The sequence below is a fragment of the Sceloporus occidentalis genome, unplaced genomic scaffold (genome assembly GCF_023333645.1).
Source record: "Sceloporus occidentalis isolate IW3139 unplaced genomic scaffold, rSceOcc1.0.p SCAF_91, whole genome shotgun sequence".
In the NCBI taxonomy this organism is placed as follows: Eukaryota; Metazoa; Chordata; class Lepidosauria; order Squamata; family Phrynosomatidae; genus Sceloporus; species Sceloporus occidentalis.
In genome coordinates, this window is record NW_028317071.1 from 3,980,780 (window position 1) to 4,000,124 (window position 19,345).

The following is a 19,345-nucleotide window of genomic DNA, read 5'->3' on the forward strand; positions in this document are numbered from 1 at the left end:
TTCCTTCAGGCAGTCCCTGATGTTGCTGGGTCTGCCTGATGGCTCCCTCTGAGGCTGAGATGACAGTTGAGGAGGGAGGGGCCTCTTCCTTCAGGCAGTCCAAGATGTTGCTGGGTCTGCCTGATCTCTCCCTCTGAGGCCGAGATGACAGTTGAGGAGGGAGGGGCCTCTTCCTTCAGGCAGTCCCTGATGTTGCTGGGTCTGCCTGATCTCTCCATCTAAGGCCGAGATGACAGTTAAGGAGGGAGGGGCCTCTTCCTTCAGGCAGTCCAAGATGTTGCTGGTCTGCCTGATGGCTCCCTCTGAGGCCGAGATGACAGTTGAGGAGGGAGGAGCCTCTTCCTTCAGGCAGTCCAAGATGTTGCTGGGTCTGCCTGATCTCTCCCTCTGAGGCGGAGATGACAGTTGAGGAGCGAGGGGCCTCTTCCTTCAGGCAGTCCAAGATGTTGCTGGGTCTGCCTGATCTCTCCCTCTGAGGCCGAGATGACAGTTGAGGAGGGAGGGGCCTCTTCCTTCAGGCAGTCCAAAATTTTGCTGGGTCTGCCTGATCTCTCCCTCTGAGGCCGAGATGACAGTTAAGGAGGGAGGGGCCTCTTCCTTCAGGCAGTCCAAGATGTTGCTGGGTCTGCCTGATCTCTCCCTCTGAGGCCGAGATGACAGTTAAGGAGGGAGGGGCCTCTTCCTTCAGGCAGTCCAAGATGTTGCTGGGTCTGCCTGATGGCTCCCTCTGAGGCGGAGATGACAGTTGAGGAGGGAGGGGCCTCTTCCTTCAGGCAGTCCAAGATGTTGCTGGGTCTGCCTGATCTCTCCCTCTGAGGCCGAGATGACAGTTGAGGAGGGAGGGGCCTCTTCCTTCAGGCAGTCCAAGATGTTGCTGGTCTGCCTGATGGCTCCCTCTGAGGCCGAGATGACAGTTGAGGAGGGAGGGGCCTCTTCCTTCAGGCAGTCCAAGATGTTGCTGGTCTGCCTGATGGCTCCCTCTGAGGCCGAGATGACAGTTGAGGAGGGAGGGGCCTCTTCCTTCAGGCAGTCCCTGATGTTGCTGGGTCTGCCTGATGGCTCCCTCTGAGGCTGAGATGACAGTTGAGGAGGGAGGGGCCTCTTCCTTCAGGCAGTCCCTGATGTTGCTGGGTCTGCCTGATCTCTCCCTCTAAGGCCGAGATGACAGTTAAGGAGGGAGGGGCCTCTTCCTTCAGGCAGTCCAAGATGTTGCTGGTCTGCCTGATGGCTCCCTCTGAGGCCGAGATGACAGTTGAGGAGGGAGGGGCCTCTTCCTTCAGGCAGTCCAAGATGTTGCTGGGTCTGCCTGATCTCTCCCTCTGAGGCCGAGATGACAGTTGAGGAGGGAGGGGCCTCTTCCTTCAGGCAGTCCAAGATGTTGCTGGTCTGCCTGATGGCTCCCTCTGAGGCGGAGATGACAGTTGAGGAGGGAGGGGCCTCTTCCTTCAGGCAGTCCAAGATGTTGCTGGGTCTGCCTGATCTCTCCCTCTGAGGCCGAGATGACAGTTGAGGAGGGAGGGGCCTCTTCCTTCAGGCAGTCCAAGATGTTGCTGGTCTGCCTGATGGCTCCCTCTGAGGCCGAGATGACAGTTGAGGAGGGAGGGGCCTCTTCCTTCAGGCAGTCCAAGATGTTGCTGGTCTGCCTGATGGCTCCCTCTGAGGCCGAGATGACAGTTGAGGAGGGAGGGGCCTCTTCCTTCAGGCAGTCCAAGATGTTGCTGGGTCTGCCTGATGGCTCCCTCTGAGGCCGAGATGACAGTTGAGGAGGGAGGGGCCTCTTCCTTCAGGCAGTCCCTGATGTTGCTGGGTCTGCCTGATCTCTCCCTCTAAGGCCGAGATGACAGTTAAGGAGGGAGGGGCCTCTTCCTTCAGGCAGTCCCTGATGTTGCTGGGTCTGCCTGATCTCTCCCTCTAAGGCCGAGATGACAGTTGAGGAGGGAGGGGCCTCTTCCTTCAGGCAGTCCCTGATGTTGCTGGGTCTGCCTGATCTCTCCCTCTAAGGCCGAGATGACAGTTGAGGAGGGAGGGGCCTCTTCCTTCAGGCAGTCCAAGATGTTTGCAGGTCTGCCTGATCTCTCCCTCTGAGGCCGAGATGACAGTTGAGGAGGGAGGGGCCTCTTCCTTCAGGCAGTCCAAGATGTTTGCAGGTCTTCCTGATCTCTCCCTCTGAGGCCGAGATGACAGTTGAGGAGGGAGGGGCCTCTTCCTTCAGGCAGTCCCTGATGTTGCTGGGTCTGCCTGATCTCTCCCTCTAAGGCCGAGATGACAGTTGAGGAGGGAGGGGCCTCTTCCTTCAGGCAGTCCCTGATGTTGCTGGGTCTGCCTGATCTCTCCCTCTAAGGCCGAGATGACAGTTGAGGAGGGAGGGGCCTCTTCCTTCAGGCAGTCCAAGATGTTTGCAGGTCTGCCTGATCTCTCCCTCTGAGGCCGAGATGACAGTTGAGGAGGGAGGGGCCTCTTCCTTCAGGCAGTCCAAGATGTTGCTGGTCTGCCTGATGACTCCCTCTGAGGCCGAGATGACAGTTGAGGAGGGTGGGGCCTCTTCCTTCAGGCAGTCCAAGATGTTGCTGGGTCTGCCTGATGACTTCCTCTGAGGCTGAGATGACAGTTGAGGAGGGAGGGGCCTCTTCCTTCAGGCAGTCCCTGATGTTGCTGGGTCTGCCTGATCTCTCCCTCTGAGGCCAAGATGACAGTTGAGGAGGGAGGGGCCTCTTCCTTCAGGCAGTCCCTGATGTTGCTGCGTCTGCCTCATGGCTCCCTCTGAGGCCGAGATGACAGTTGAGGAGGGAGGGGCCTCTTCCTTCAGGCAGTCCAAGATGTTGCTGGGTCTGCCTGATCTCTCCCTCTGAGGCTGAGATGACAGTTGAGGAGGGAGGGGCCTCTTCCTTCAGGCAGTTCAATATGTTGCTGGTCTGCCTGATGGCTCCCTCTGAGGCCGAGATGACAGTTGAGGAGGGAGGGGCCTCTTCCTTCAGGCAGTCCCTGATGTTGCTGGGTCTGCCTGATCTCTCTCTCTGAGGCCAAGATGACAGTTGAGGAGGGAGGGGCCTCTTCCTTCAGGCAGTCCAAGATCTTGCTGGTCTTCCTGATGGCTCCCTCTGAGGCCGAGATGACAGTTGAGGAGGGAGGGGCCTCTTCCTTCAGGTGGTCCCTGATGTTGCTGGGTCTGTGTGATCTCTCCCTCTGAGGCCGAGATGACAGTTGAGGAGGGAGGGGCCTCTTCCTTCAGGCAGTCCCTGATGTTGCTGGGTCTGCCTGATGGCTCCCTCTGAGGCTGAGATGACAGTTGAGGAGGGAGGGGCCTCTTCCTTCAGGCAGTCCCTGATGTTGCTGGGTCTGCCTGATCTCTCCCTCTAAGGCCGAGATGACAGTTAAGGAGGGAGGGGCCTCTTCCTTCAGGCAGTCCAAGATGTTGCTGGTCTGCCTGATGGCTCCCTCTGAGGCCGAGATGACAGTTGAGGAGGGAGGGGCCTCTTCCTTCAGGCAGTCCAAGATGTTGCTGGGTCTGCCTGATCTCTCCCTCTGAGGCCGAGATGACAGTTGAGGAGGGAGGGGCCTCTTCCTTCAGGCAGTCCAAGATGTTGCTGGTCTGCCTGATGGCTCCCTCTGAGGCGGAGATGACAGTTGAGGAGGGAGGGGCCTCTTCCTTCAGGCAGTCCAAGATGTTGCTGGGTCTGCCTGATCTCTCCCTCTGAGGCCGAGATGACAGTTGAGGAGGGAGGGGCCTCTTCCTTCAGGCAGTCCAAGATGTTGCTGGTCTGCCTGATGGCTCCCTCTGAGGCCGAGATGACAGTTGAGGAGGGAGGGGCCTCTTCCTTCAGGCAGTCCAAGATGTTGCTGGTCTGCCTGATGGCTCCCTCTGAGGCCGAGATGACAGTTGAGGAGGGAGGGGCCTCTTCCTTCAGGCAGTCCAAGATGTTGCTGGGTCTGCCTGATGGCTCCCTCTGAGGCCGAGATGACAGTTGAGGAGGGAGGGGCCTCTTCCTTCAGGCAGTCCCTGATGTTGCTGGGTCTGCCTGATCTCTCCCTCTAAGGCCGAGATGACAGTTAAGGAGGGAGGGGCCTCTTCCTTCAGGCAGTCCCTGATGTTGCTGGGTCTGCCTGATCTCTCCCTCTAAGGCCGAGATGACAGTTGAGGAGGGAGGGGCCTCTTCCTTCAGGCAGTCCCTGATGTTGCTGGGTCTGCCTGATCTCTCCCTCTAAGGCCGAGATGACAGTTGAGGAGGGAGGGGCCTCTTCCTTCAGGCAGTCCAAGATGTTTGCAGGTCTGCCTGATCTCTCCCTCTGAGGCCGAGATGACAGTTGAGGAGGGAGGGGCCTCTTCCTTCAGGCAGTCCAAGATGTTTGCAGGTCTTCCTGATCTCTCCCTCTGAGGCCGAGATGACAGTTGAGGAGGGAGGGGCCTCTTCCTTCAGGCAGTCCCTGATGTTGCTGGGTCTGCCTGATCTCTCCCTCTAAGGCCGAGATGACAGTTGAGGAGGGAGGGGCCTCTTCCTTCAGGCAGTCCCTGATGTTGCTGGGTCTGCCTGATCTCTCCCTCTAAGGCCGAGATGACAGTTGAGGAGGGAGGGGCCTCTTCCTTCAGGCAGTCCAAGATGTTTGCAGGTCTGCCTGATCTCTCCCTCTGAGGCCGAGATGACAGTTGAGGAGGGAGGGGCCTCTTCCTTCAGGCAGTCCAAGATGTTGCTGGTCTGCCTGATGACTCCCTCTGAGGCCGAGATGACAGTTGAGGAGGGTGGGGCCTCTTCCTTCAGGCAGTCCAAGATGTTGCTGGGTCTGCCTGATGACTTCCTCTGAGGCTGAGATGACAGTTGAGGAGGGAGGGGCCTCTTCCTTCAGGCAGTCCCTGATGTTGCTGGGTCTGCCTGATCTCTCCCTCTGAGGCCAAGATGACAGTTGAGGAGGGAGGGGCCTCTTCCTTCAGGCAGTCCCTGATGTTGCTGCGTCTGCCTCATGGCTCCCTCTGAGGCCGAGATGACAGTTGAGGAGGGAGGGGCCTCTTCCTTCAGGCAGTCCAAGATGTTGCTGGGTCTGCCTGATCTCTCCCTCTGAGGCTGAGATGACAGTTGAGGAGGGAGGGGCCTCTTCCTTCAGGCAGTTCAATATGTTGCTGGTCTGCCTGATGGCTCCCTCTGAGGCCGAGATGACAGTTGAGGAGGGAGGGGCCTCTTCCTTCAGGCAGTCCCTGATGTTGCTGGGTCTGCCTGATCTCTCTCTCTGAGGCCAAGATGACAGTTGAGGAGGGAGGGGCCTCTTCCTTCAGGCAGTCCAAGATCTTGCTGGTCTTCCTGATGGCTCCCTCTGAGGCCGAGATGACAGTTGAGGAGGGAGGGGCCTCTTCCTTCAGGTGGTCCCTGATGTTGCTGGGTCTGTGTGATCTCTCCCTCTGAGGCCGAGATGACAGTTGAGGAGGGAGGGGCCTCTTCCTTCAGGCAGTCCCTGATGTTGCTGGGTCTGCCTGATGGCTCCCTCTAAGGCCGAGATGACAGTTGAGGAGGGAGGGGCCTCTTCCTTCAGGCAGTCCAAGATGTTGCTGGGTCTGCCTGATCTCTCCCTCTGAAGCCGAGATGACAGTTGAGGAGGGAGGGGCCTCTTCCTTCAGGCAGTCCAAGATGTTGCTGGGTCTGCCTGATCTCTCCCTCTGAGGCTGAGATGACAGTTGAGGAGGGAGGGGCCTCTTCCTTCAGGCAGTCCGTGATGTTGCTGGGTCTGCCTGATCTCTCCCTCTGAGGCCGAGATGACAGTTGAGGAGGGAGGGGCCTCTTCCTTCAGGCAGTCCCTGATGTTGCTGGGTCTGCCTGATCTCTCCCTCTGAGGCCGAGATGACAGTTGAGGAGGGAGGGGCCTCTTCCTTCAGGCAGTCCCTGATGTTGCTGGGTCTGCCTGATCGCTCCCTCTGAGGCCGAGATGACAGTTGAGGAGGGAGGGGCCTCTTCCTTCAGGCAGTCCCTGATGTTGCTGGGTCTGCCTGATCGCTCCCTCTGAGGCCGAGATGACAGTTGAGGAGGGAGGGGCCTCTTCCTTCAGACAGTCCAAGATGTTGCTGGATTATCTCTCCCAGTGGTTTCATGTCAATGTTAGACAGCATGGGACACAGAATGGTGCCCTGAGGGATGCCACGTGTCAGCTCTCTTTGAGAAGAGCAAGTGTCCCCCTGCCTCAGCATCTGGAATCTGCCCAAGAGGGAGGATTTGATAGCCTTTGGCGGACCCTTCCTACTCTAGGTTTGTTCTTCGTGGTCTCTGCGAATCATACAAATGTGTTTTACTGCGCCTGCGCAGTGCTGTTCGGAAACTTCTGGAATCACTGGGCAAAGTTTATTTTGCAACATATAGAAACTTTTTGGCGGTAACTCCGCCTACCCGTTATAAGGCCCCTGCCTTCCCGCTCTTTCCCCAGTTCCTTTTTTCCGCCGCGCTAGCTGCTTCAGCGAACTTCGCTCGCTTTAGCTTGCATTTGAAATCACTTTCGTTTTTGACCTCGGACCGTCTCTTGACCGTTCTTTGTCTCCCGCCCCTGGTAACTTCGAACTCTCGGACTGCTGACCTCGTTTCTGGACTTTCCCTTTCAACTTGTTGACTTCGGAAAATGCCTGCTCCATTTAAGAAGTGTGATGTCTGCAGGGGCAAGGTGCCCATCCAGGACCCTCACTCCTCCTGCCTCCTCTGCTTGGGCAAGGAACATGACACGAAGGCTTGCCCACTCTGCAAGTCCCTCTCATCCCAGGCTCGCAAGAACCGTGAGTCCCGGCTGACCTCGGCCATTGCTCTGGGCAAGGTTCAGGAGGGAGGCCCCCGTCCATCATCGGCTCCTTCGGCTCCGCCGCATGCCCCACCTTCCTGGGCGAGTGTATCCAGCGTGGTGTCTGCCCCACCGATGGCAGGTTCATCCACCTCCACTGATGTGGCCCGTGGTTCACGAAAACCCAGTGCCACCGACAAGCCCTCCAAGCACCCCCACAAGCAATCAGGGTCTGAGGATACCGAGCCCAAGGCAAAACCCGGGAGAAAGCTGTCCCCGGAGGGCTCGCGCGTGAGGGATCGCGCGGAGGCCTCGTCGGTCCTGACTCCATCCTCCAAGGCCTCGTCGAAGCCATCTCGACACGCCTCCGAGCTGCCCGAGACAGGTGCATCCTCTTCAGGGAAGGCTGCACCGGTGGAAAAGGCTAAGATATTTAAGCCTCAATCCACAGGAGCTGTCGTCCTGCTGGACCTGCCGGACAACCCGTTCTTCCCCCCCCGAGGATCGGGTCGAGACACCACGGTCGTCCAAGAAGAGGCACCACAAGGACACAACGGAGGGCTCCGCACCAAAGAGGCCTAAGTCTTCCAAGGACCACACCGGGTCGGAGGTTTCCTCAAAGGGAAAGGAGCGCGCTTCCCACAAGCAGCGCTTTCCGGCGAAGAAGGCTCCAACACTAACCTCTTCGCGCCCTGATGGCTCGTCCACCTCGCATGCGGCCACTCTCCTGGACACACCGCTACCGTCGACGGTCGACTTTGCCCTCGCCGATGAGTTGCCAACTGAGCTCCCTTGGAGATTGTCACCTTCGCCTTCCATCCACTCAAAGGTCGACGAACTGACGGAGAGGGACACTGACATGTTTTTTGACCCCGAATCCGGGACATACTACATGTCAGTGCCGAGGGAGACTGCCTTCAGGGAGTTTACCCGGCTCAACATACACCCGGTGGCCCCCCAAGGTGACGAGCCTGCCCCTTCCCATGCAACGGCCTCAGCCTCTGCACCGCGCCTCTCCCCGACAGAGCTACTGCCCTTGCAGATCCCGGCGCGCTCGGCGACTCGAGTCAGGGTTCCGGACATCCCGCTCACCTCTGACACCGACTCTGAAGGGGAGCCCTTGCTGCCGTCGGGAGAGCCCTCCGATGACGACGACACCTCCATCCAGGCGTCTCCACAGCGGATGCACCACCCGGAGCCTTCCTCCCCCACGGATGATGTGCGCTCTTTTAACGAGCACATCATTAAGATGGCAAGGGCCCTGGACATTGAGCTCTCCTACCCCGAGGAGGAGGCTCGGGACCCTGTGGAACGTTGGGTGCATGGCCGGGTGCCCACGCCTCCCTCCATCCCATTGCTGCCCTCCATTGAGTCCATTGTCCGGAGGTCGTGGGATGCGCCAGCTTCCCTCGTCGGATCCTCAAGGAAGATCGAGTCCCTCTACCAGATCTCCCCGTCGAGTTGCTCTTGGTTGGCCGATCACCCCAAGCAGAACTCGGCAATTGTAGAAGGGGCTCAGCAGGGCTTCGTCCCCAAGCAGGCAACTTCCCCAGTCGACCGGGAAGCGAAGAAGGTGGATGGTCTGGCCAAGAAGGCCTACTTGGCAGCAGCCCTCACAGTCAAGGCCATCAACTATAACGCCTGCATGGGGGCGTACATCCAGACACTCATGGAAGGGATCTCGCCTCTCGTCCCAGACGTCGCAGACGAAACCCAGCGACACCTGGTAGAGATCCGTGATGAGGCCCATTCGATCGGCAGCTGGCTCATCACTGCCTCCAGAAACGTGGCTGACTGTGCGGGATGGGCGATGTCGGCTTCGTTGGCTCTGTGCCGGCATGCATGGCTGAGGGGTTCAGACCTCAATGCCAACGTCAAGTCAGCCATAGAGGACATGCCCCTGGATGGTAGCGGCCTCTTCCACGCCGAGACCGACGAGCGCCTGAACCGCAAGTTCAGAATGAAGGCGGTGGCGAAGAAACACGGGATGTCATCGGCTCCCATCTCGCCCTTCAAAAAGAGGCAGCGCCCGTGGCAGCCGCAAGGTCAGTCACAGGGGACCTTTCAACAAGACCGACAACCTCAGCAGCAGGGCTCCCAGAGACGCCGGTACCCCTCTCAGTCCTGCTCCTCTTCTGGCCGTCACAACTTTCCTTCCCGGTACCGAAAGTCCCGCCGGCAGGATACCGACCAGGGGAAGAAGAGAGCCTGAAGGGTTGCAGCGCCCTTCGTCTCTTCTTCCTTTTTCTTTTTGGACATTTTGAGGCCCTTTGTTAACACCTGGGCCTCTATAACATCAGACTCGTGGGTCCTCAACATCGTCCGTAGGGGTTATGCTCTCGAGTTCCAAGAGCTCCCCCCAACCGGAGCCTTCATGTCCACTCACCCGTCGAACACCCTTCTCGACGAAGTGCGTACTTTGCTGGACAAGGGAGCAATCTCCCCTTTATCACCTGACCAGTCCTCCAGGGCCTTTTTCTCCAGGTACTTCACGGTACCGAAGGCGAATGGGGGCATCAGACCAATCTTGGATCTGAGGGAGCTGAACCTTTTCCTTGAATACCGTCGGTTCCGGATGGCAACCTTGGCCTCTATTCTGCTGCTTCTCCACCAGGGCCTGTGGTTCGCGACGGTCGACTTGAAGGATGCCTACTTCCACATCGGAATTCGGGAGTCCCACTGGAGATTTCTCGCCTTCGCCGTCGGCTCCACCGCATACCACTACAACGTGCTCCCCTTTCGTCTTGCCACGGCTCTGAGGGTCTTCATGAAGTGTATGGCTCCGGTGGTGGCATACCTTCATCAGAGGGGCTACAGAGTCTTCCCGTACCTGGACGACTGGTTGTTCGCCGCCGATTTACAGCACAAGCTCCGAGAGGCGGTCTCATTCGCCTTGCACCTTTTGGACGCCCTTGGACTGGTCGTCAACGAAGAGAAGTCCCACTTCACTCCGACCAGACAGGCCAAGTTCATCGGAGCCATCCTCGACTCCGAAAGATGCTCCGCCTTTCTCCCTCCGGACCGTTTCCAGGCGTTGGTGGCATCGCTGAGGCCTTTCATCTCTCACAGAAGAGTGAGGGCCAGAGACGTCCAAGTGGCGCTGGGCCACATGGCGTCGACGACGTTCGTGACGCCGTGGGCAAGGCTTCGCCTTCGACCACTGCAGTCCTGGTTCCTCTCAGTCTTCTCTCCGATGGAGGACCCTCCGTCCAAGTGGCTCACGGTACCGAGACCGGTGGCCGCTTCGCTGAGATGGTGGCTGGACGGCCACAACGTCTGCATCGGGATGCCCTTCCATCAACCTCAGCCTCAATTGACTTTGACGACCGATGCTTCCCTGGAGGGTTGGGGCGCCCACCTGCTCGACCTGGTTGTCAAGGACAAGTGGTCGGCCCAGGACAAACATCTCCACATCAATGCTTTGGAGATGCTCGCAGTCGAGAAGGCTCTGAGGGCATTCGAGTTCACTGTCGCAGGCAAGGTGGTCCTCCTCAGGACGGACAACACTACCGTGATGTATTACATCAACAAGCAAGGAGGCACCAGATCTAAGACTCTGCTCGAGATCACTCTTCGCATCTGGGATTGGTGCATCCAGAGACGGGTGCTCCTCCAGGCGATTCACCTTCCAGGAGAGGACAATGAGTTGGCAGATTGCCTAAGCAGATCCTCTTCGGTGTGCCACGAGTGGAGGCTCCATCCGGAGACAGTCAGCGACCTGTTCGAGCAGTGGGGAACCCCCCCGGATCGACCTCTTCGCAACCGAATGGAACAGCCACTGTCCCCAGTTCTGCTCCAGGAAGCGAATGGACGGATCCCTCGGAGACGCGTTCGCCTTCCTTTGGACGGGAGAGCTGCTCTACACCTTTCCTCCCTTCCCTCTCATCATCAGGGTGGTGTCCAAGATAACAACGGACCGTTCGGATGCGATCCTGATCTCTCCGTCGTGGCTGAGACAGCCCTGGTTCGCATCCCTTCTCCACCTCTCCAGGAGATGCTTCCTCTGCCTCGACTTCCGTCCCAACCTGTTGTCGATCCAGGACGGGCAGATCCTGCACCCGGACATCGAGAGCCTGCTGCTGGTGGCCTGGAGGATACAGCCCTAACCGCCCTGCCGGAGGCGGTGAGGACGGTGATCCTGGCTGCAAGGAAACCTTCCACCCAGCGGTCCTACGCCCTGAAATGGAAAGGGCTTGTCTCCTGCTCAGGTGTCCACTCCAGTGGTGCTGGAGTTTTTGATGGCGCTTTTGGATGAGGGGCTGTGCCTCGCATCCATCAAATCTATCTATCTGCCATTTGTGCCAAGTACCAATTCGGGGGGAGGGCTTCCTTTTTCAGGGATCCCTTGGTGAAAGGGTTCCTTAAGGGATGTGCCAACTTGCATCCTCCTGTGTTGGTACCGGCGCCGGCTTGGAACTTGGAGGCGGTACTGTCCGCGCTCCAGTCCAAGCCCTTTGAGCCAATGGCCACAGCAGACTTGAGACTACTGACTTGGAAAACTGCTTTTCTTGTGGCCATCACCTCTGCCCGCCGTGCGGGCGAACTCTGTGCCTTGCGAAGGGACCAGCCCTTCCTGAGGTTTCACAAGGACAAGGTGGTCCTTCGGACAGACATTACTTTCTTGCCTAAGGTTGTGTCTGCTTTCCACATATGCCAGGACATTGTGTTGCCTACTCTCGCATCCAACCTGACTTCGGATGCGGAGCGAAGCCTGCACTCTCTTGATGTCAGGAGAGCACTGGATTTTTACTTGGACAGAACTGCTGCATCCAGTCGCTCCGAAAGACTCTTCCAGTGCTACTCGGAGCCGAAGAAAGGATTGCCTGTGTCTGCGCAGAGGTTTTCCAAATGGGTGGCCGGTACCATCCACCTCTGCTATGAACTTTTGGGCAAACCTCTCCCTGGCAGGGTTCGGTCTCATTCCACAAGGGCAATGTCAGCATCCTCTGCATTCCTGTCGGGGATCCCCTTGGAGGATGTCTGCAAGGCTGCTGTCTGGTCCCAACCTCTGACTTTTATTAAGCATTATAGTTTGGACACCAGAGCCATCCGAGACGCAGCTTTCGGGAGGGCTGTATTGGTTTCAGGGTTGCATTGATTGCTCTTCTGATGTGTTTGGTCCTCAGCATTTATGTACATAATGCCATTGTTTTTTTTTTGCATTCTGTTGAATGTGGGCTTGCACAATTTCACTGGGACTGGTCTTGCATGACCCGTTATTCCCTTCTCAGGTTTTGCAATGTTATTGCTATGTTTGGTTGTGCATGAACAAAAAGACTGACTCTTTTTATGGTTCGAGGTGTTTATTATGGCAATAAATATACCTTTGGTTTACCATAGCTTTGGTTTCAGGACACTCCCTCCGCCGCATACCTAAGCTTGTCAGTCTAAACCCATTTGTATGATTCGCAGAGACCACGAAGAAGAAGGACAGGTTGCTTACCTGTAACAGTATTTCTTCAAGTGGTCATCTGCGAATACATACAAATCCCACCCGTCCGTCCCCTCAGTGTCCTGCTCTTATTGGCTCTTTCCATCGCCTGCTTGGCGGGAAAATTGCGGAACTGGAGAAAGAGCGGTAAAGCAGGGGCCTTATAACGGGTGGGCGGAGTTACCGCCAAAAAGTTTCTATATGTTGCAAAGTAAACTTTGCCCAGTGATTCCAGAAGTTTCCGAACAGCACTGCGCAGGCGCAGTAAAACCCATTTGTATGTATTCGCAGATGACCACTCGAAGAAATACTGTTACAGGTAAGCAACCTGTCCTTCCAGGTGATTTGTTGTTTGTTGTGGTGCCAGAGCTCTCTGACAGAGAAGGCTCACTGTCGCAAAATTACAGTTCCTAGAATTCCATAGCATTTAGCTGTGGCAGTTAAAGCAGTGTCGAATTGGATTATTTCTGCAGTGTGGATGGAGCTCTAGAGAGGCTGGAATGGCCCCCTCTTTGCTGTCCATCTATTTGTCGGCAAAGCCTTTTCCTTTCTTGTGACAGGCTTTTGAGAGTTGATGCTTTATGAGGGTGCTGTACTCCTTTTAAATTCCATTTTTAAATCATTTTAGTTGTACATTTTCAATGTTTTGAAAATGTAGTCAGTTGTTAGTCCCATTTTAAAACGGATATTTTGCATGTATTTAGCTACCTGGTATTTTAATTTTTGAACCTAGTTTGGGGGTAGAGCAAAATGTTAAGTTTCCCACATCTTGGATCAAAGATTGATCAGAATAGAGACTGCAGTCAAGAAATCAGGTTAGGAATGGGGAGGAGAGCTATGAAGAAATTAAACAAAAGCCTAAAGGGTACAGAGATACAGCTGAACACTAAAGTTAGAATTGTTCAAGCCATCACATTCCCTCTTAGTATGTATGGATGTGAGAGCTGGACAGTGAAGAAAGCAGATAGGAAGAAAATAAATGAATTTGAGATGTGGTGGAGAAGATATAGGATTAAGGGGACACCTGGCTGAACGAGAGACTTCTACGTGTGAAAGGGATCTGGGAGTCCTAGTAGACCACAAGTTGGACATGAATCAACAGTGTGATGCGGCAGCTAAAAAGGCCAATGTGATTTTAGGCTACATCAATAGAAGTATAGTCTGTAGATCAAGGGAAGAAATAGTGCCACTCTATTCTGCTTTGGTCAAGCTCCACCTGGGCTATTGTGTCCAGTTCTGGGCAAAACAATTCCAAAAGGACATTGAGAAACTGGAGCCATGTGTCCAAAGGGGGGAGACTAAAATGGTGAAGGGCCTGGAAACCATGAAGCCCTATGAAGAAAGACTTAGGGTGCTGGGGATGTTTAGTCTGGAGAAGAGAAGGTTAAGAGGTGATATGATAGCCCTGTTTAAATACTTGAAGGGAGGCCATATTGAGGAGGGAGCAAGCTTGTTTTCTGCTGCTCCAGGACCCAATGGAGCAATGGATACAAGCTCCAGGAAAAGAGATTCCACCTCAACATTAGGAGGAACTTCCTGAGAATAAGGGCTGTTTTGACAGTGGAACACACTCCTTCCTCAGAGATTGTGGTGGAGTCTCCTTCCTTGGAAGCTGTCTTTAAACAGAGGCTGGATGGCCATCTGTCAATAGGGATGCTTTGATGGAGAGTTCCTGCATGGCAGAACAGGGTTGGACTGGATCAAGGCCCTTGGGTCTCTTCCAGCTCTAGGATTCTATGAGTGCAAAGAATACCATGGACAGCTAAAAAGACAAACAAATGGGTCCTTGAACAGATAAAGCCTGAAATCTCTTTGGAAGCCAAGATGACTAAATTGAGGCTATTCTACTTTGAGCACATCATGAAAAGACAAGGCTCACTAGCAAAGAGAATGATGAAGGTGGAGGGAAGTAGACAGAGAGGAAGACGGCATGAGTCGAGATCGACTCGAAGACAGATAACAACAAACCACAACAGTTTGGGGGTAAAAGCATGGCCTAGTGGTTTGAATGTTGGACTATGGCGACTCTGAAGGCCAGAGTTCAATTACCACTTGGCCATAAAACCCACTAGGAGGCCTTGGGCAAGTCACACTTTTTCAGCCTCAGGGAAATGCAATGGCATCCCTCCTCTGAACAAATCGTGCCCAAAAAAGCCTGTGATAGGGTTTCCATTGTCGAAATGACTTGAAAGCACAGCAATATTTGCATAATTACAAACCTAACCTTTTAAAATTGTCCTTGCCCCTCCTTGCTTTTGTCCTGGCTGAAAAGTCAGGAATAATGCCTCCAGTTCTGGGCGCCACAGTTCAAGAGGGATATTGGCAAAGTGAAGCGTGTCCAGAGAAGGGTGACCAAAATGGTGGAAGATGGGGAAACCATGAAGCCCTCTGAGGAGCAACTTAGGGAGCTGGGTGGGTTTAGCCTGGAAAAGAGAAGGCAAAGAAGTGCTATGACAACCCTGTTTAAATCGTTGAAGGGATGTCATGTTGAGGATGGAGCAAGCTTGTTTTCTCCAGCTCCAGGGACTAGGACCCAATGGAGCAATGGATTCCAACAACAGGAAAGGAGATTCCACTTGTGAAGCATTTCCAGACAGTTGGAGAGTGGAATAGGCTGCTTTGGAGTGGAGTGGAGGTTTCCTCTTTGGAGGGTTTTTATTTTCCATTTTGGTTGAGTTTTAAAAAGATATAGACACACATTCTTAAACACTGAGGCGGGTTATAGACCGCCAAAAAATACGTATTGAATACGTATTAGGGTTAGGAAGGGGTGGTGCTTCTGCACCCCCTAACCCTAATACGTATTCAATATGTACAATATGGCGGCGGCCGTTCCACACGGCCGCCGCCATATTGACGTAATGGACGCTCTGCGACCGCATGTGGCGCACCGGAAGTGACGCCGTGAGTGCGCCCTTTGGCACTTGCGGCGCCTCTTCCGGGGCCCGAGAAGGAGTGTGATTTCCACGCTCCTTCCTCTGAGCATCCGGGAGCCTCGCGGTGTGGCAGCTGCGGCTCCCAGACGCCACAAGCGGCAGTGGCGGGACAGCGCTGCTTCTCGGCGGTATGTAACCCCCCACTGACACAGATGCTCTAAAAATTAGTGTGATTGGTCTCCTTTGCTCAGAGAAGTTCTTCAGTCAAATCAATGCTAACTCACATCTCTTGCCAACCCTTTTCTAAATCAGCTACCTCCAAAAGCTGAATCCAACTGCCACTCTTCCTTTAGGCTTTCTTTGTCCCTCAACCCTACAACCACCATTCCAGTTTCCTTATAATCTCCTGCACATTCTCTATCTATGTTCATTCTTCACTGATCTCTCCTCCTCCAGACATACCTACTCATACCTTCTTCACTTTCTTAACCTCCTCCCTTCTCTTTCCAATGCCTTCTCTGCTTCTTTGGAGGGTTTTCAACTGAAGCTGGATGGAGGGCTTGGATTGTGTCTTCTTGTATGGCAGAGGGTTGGAGGGGTTGGCCCTTGGGGTCCCTTCCAACTCTGTCATTCTGTGAAGGCTGTGACTTGTCACTTTCAGGGACCGGCTTAGGACCACCATCAACGTACTGGGAGACTCCCTGGGCGCTGGCATTGTGGAGCATTTGTCCCGCCATGAGCTGGAGTTGCCGGACTCGGAGCTGAGCAACTCAGTTATGGAGGAGAACGAGAAGCCCTACCACCTCATTTACCAGGAGAATGAAACCCACAAACACCTCAGCGGTGAGACGTCTATGTGACCCCCACTGCACGGCCACGGGGTCCATGGCACCACCGTGGGGGCCAGACCCATAGGAACATCATCATAACTGTGATCCACAGAATGAGCCAGCTCCAGCCATTCCCCCAAACTCTAGCAGCAGTTCCCCTTGTCCAATGTGTCTGGGGCTGGCTTGTGCGGCCAGAGAAAGAACCCGCAGGAAGAAAACCAAGCAAAGCCAGGATGGATCCTGGCCCAGGTGTGCCATTTTTGGTGGCATTAAGTGTTTAACGGCTGAAGGGTCTTCCTCTTCTCCTTCTCGCCAGTCTCCCTTCACCACAGCTGGAAGTATTTTGCACCAAGAAAGCTCCAGGTGTTGTCCTATGCTTCCATTCTGCTGGGCAGTTAAGACCAAGTTATTTAAATCTTGTTCCTGTTATTATTAGTATCATCATCACTATTATTATTATTATTATTATTATTATTATTATTATTATTATTGTCCTTGCAATTATTTTGGTGATTGTGCCCATTTCTGAACACTCTTTATAGCACTTAAACCGAAACAGCGCCAGATTTGGACCAATGGCCAGGGGATGTTTGGTTGTTGGGATTGGGGCAAGGGGAGAAGGTTGATTTATGAGGAAAGACCATTAAATTGGAGAATTATGTACAGCACTGGTTTTGCCATAATGAGTTATGTGACCTGTTGCTACTACACTATACAAAATGGAGTGTGAGCGAGTGAGAGGGCAGCCTTGCTGCGTTCGTTCGCACTTGATATGTTTTATTATTTGCCAATGCGCTTAACAGCAGCCAGAATCCAGGTTGTTCATCACACTGGATCCTACGATAAGTAAAGAACGAGGCCAGCCATCCCATATTATTATTGCTCCGCAGACTCTGGTATTTGAGGTCGACATAGAGCTATGGATGTCCATTGTACCAGATTGTCTGTTACAGATTGCCTCACCTTTTCTTAGCCTCCCTTTCGAGCTGTTTAGCCTCAATCGCTTTAAGTGGGAGTTAAGGAAAGGCACAGAGAAAGAGAGATCTGTGCGTACTTTACGTGTCCCTTTGAACCTCAGTGAAATTTGTGGAGACGTTTTGCACAACTTGGAAGCAACAAAAATAGCAAGTTACTTTCCTTGGTTTTTGTAAGGGTGGTGCAGCTAAGTTATGCTTCAAATGCTGCACATTCTGGACTCTTCCATTTGGGGGAAAGGTTGCTGGAGGTTGTGTTTTTGTTTGTTTGTTTGTTTGTTTTGACCATCTAAACAAGATTATTGTTGTCCTGGTCAGTTTTCTGGCAATGTCTGGTACCGGCTGCAGCCCTTGAGTCCCAGCCTCAGGCAGCAATAGCCCCCCTCATTTCAAAGGTAAGGAGACGGAGAGGAAAGGGAAAAAGCTTTACCCCCAGAAATGTATTTTGAGAGCAGGGTGGGGATCAGGGTGCCTATCACAGGTTGGACTGCAACTCCCAGCAACCCTAAGCAGCAAAGCCAGTGGTGAGGAATGTTGGGCGCTGCAGTCAAACCAAACCTGGAGGAGTGCATGATTCCTGCTGTTGTAGCTCCTACTGGGAAGAGCATATCAGCCTACACACCAACTGACTTCTCCACAAAGAGGTTGAATTGCTAGTAAGAAGTGTCTCTATCACCACTTTGTTGCTCTACATTTAATTGTTTCCTGATCTTTGGTCTTCCAGATCTTGCTGGACTCCAGCTCCCACAATCCCCATGATGGCTGGGGGATTCTGGGAGAGGAATTCTAACTGCACTTTTTAGGGCCAAACAGTGTTCCTCGATGCATACGTGAAGCACAGAGAGAGATAAAGCAATCCTAAATGTATAGTTTATCTCAATCTCTCAGACACTTTTCTTTCATGCCAGCCATTTCTTGGGAGTGTCTGGAGTAGTGGTTCCCAAACTCTGGTTTTCTAGATGTTTGGACTTCAGTGTCCATAATTCCTGAATGTTGGCCAAACCGACTGGGGCTTCTGGGAGCTGAAATCCAAAACGCACAGAAGACCAAAGTTTGGGAACTACTGCTCTAGGGCAGCAATTCCCAAACTCTGGTCCTCCAAGTATTTTGGACTTCAGCTTCCGGGGCTTTACCTTCCATCTTGGCCAACAGTCTGGGATTTTGGGAGCTGAAGTCCAAAACATTGGAAGGGCCAACATTGGGGAATCGCTGCTCTAGAGCAATCCCTCGCTTGCATTGCATGACAGGAGTGGGCTGGAGGGTGGGGACAGAGATGCTCTTGTGTGATTGTGTATAAAATGGACACAGAGTCTTTGTGGGTCGGCCTCGGATGGGAAAAGACACATTGGTGGTTGTGGTGATGCCAACACGCCACACAGCCATGAAGGAAGAAGACAGCAGAGCTGGCGGTACACCAAACAAGCCAGAAGTGTGTGTGCGTGTGTGTGTCATTTGCCTTAGAGTCACTCCACTCTGGGCCCACAACAAACTCCAACTCCCAGAATTCCATAGCCTTGAACCAGAAAACAGTTAAAGTGGTCCAAACCAGGTTATTTCTCCAGTGTGGATGCAGCCTAAAAGTCACACATGGTTTTGGTCCACTACAATTAATGGCCGTAAAATTTAAATCTCTGCAGTGAGGCCATTTCAACGGCTGGAGTATCCTTAGCAAACAAGGCGTGTTTCTTTAGCAAAGGGATTTATATCCTGCCTTTTCACCAAAATGGGACTCGAGGCAGCTTTAATTGTCAATTAAAAGATTTAATTGAGAACAAATGCAAATATGACAGACTTTTTGCCTGGGATTTCTGCCTCCTTTCCCCATTTTTATATAGAATCATAGACTCCTAGAGTTGGAAGAGGCCCCAAGAAGGGCCCTGATCTAGTCCATGCAGGAACTCTCCATCAAAGCATCCCCATTGAAAGATGGCCATCTAGCCTCTATTTAAAGACCTCTAAGGAGGGAGACTCCACCATAATTTCCTAGGAAGGAGTGTGTTCCTCTGTCAAACAGCCCTTACTCTCAGGAAGTTCCTCTGAATGTTGAGCTGGAATCTCTTTTCCTGGAGCTTGCATCCATTGCTCCATTGGGTCCTATTCTCTGGAGCAGCAGAAAACAAGCTTGCTCCCTCCTCAATATGACATCCCTTCAAGTATTTAAACAGGGCTATCATATCACCTCTTAACCTTCTCTTCTCCAGACTAAACATCCCCAGCACCCTAAGTCCTTCCTCATAGGGCTTCATGGTTTCCAGACCCTTCACCGTTTTGGTCTTCCTCCTTTGGACACATGGCTCCAGTTTCTCAATGTCCTTTTTGAAATGTGGGGCCCAGAATTGGACACAATATTCCAGGTGGGGCCTGGACAAAGCAGAACAGAGTGGGACTATTATTTCCCTTGATCTATAGACACTATACTTTTATTGATGCAGCCTATATGTTATAGAGCTAATTGACTGTAGAAGTTTTAAAGGGTTTTAATTAATTTTGTAG

The 19,345-nt window shown here is 53.5% G+C and overlaps 1 protein-coding gene across 5 annotated transcripts in view; it reads left to right on the forward strand.

Annotated features, from left to right (window-relative positions):
* Window positions 1-16,361, forward strand: part of LOC149284578 (excitatory amino acid transporter 1-like) — a 45,053-nt gene extending 28,692 nt beyond the window's left edge. For all 5 annotated transcript variants that reach the window (XM_089496613.1, XM_089496610.1, XM_089496612.1 and 2 more), the window contains one exon: window positions 15,710-16,361. In XM_089496613.1, coding sequence (XP_089352739.1) covers window positions 15,710-15,908 — 199 coding nt within the window. In that variant the 3' untranslated portion in view covers window positions 15,909-16,361. The remainder of the gene's footprint in view (window positions 1-15,709) is intronic.
* Window positions 16,362-19,345: the final 2,984 nt, after the last annotated feature.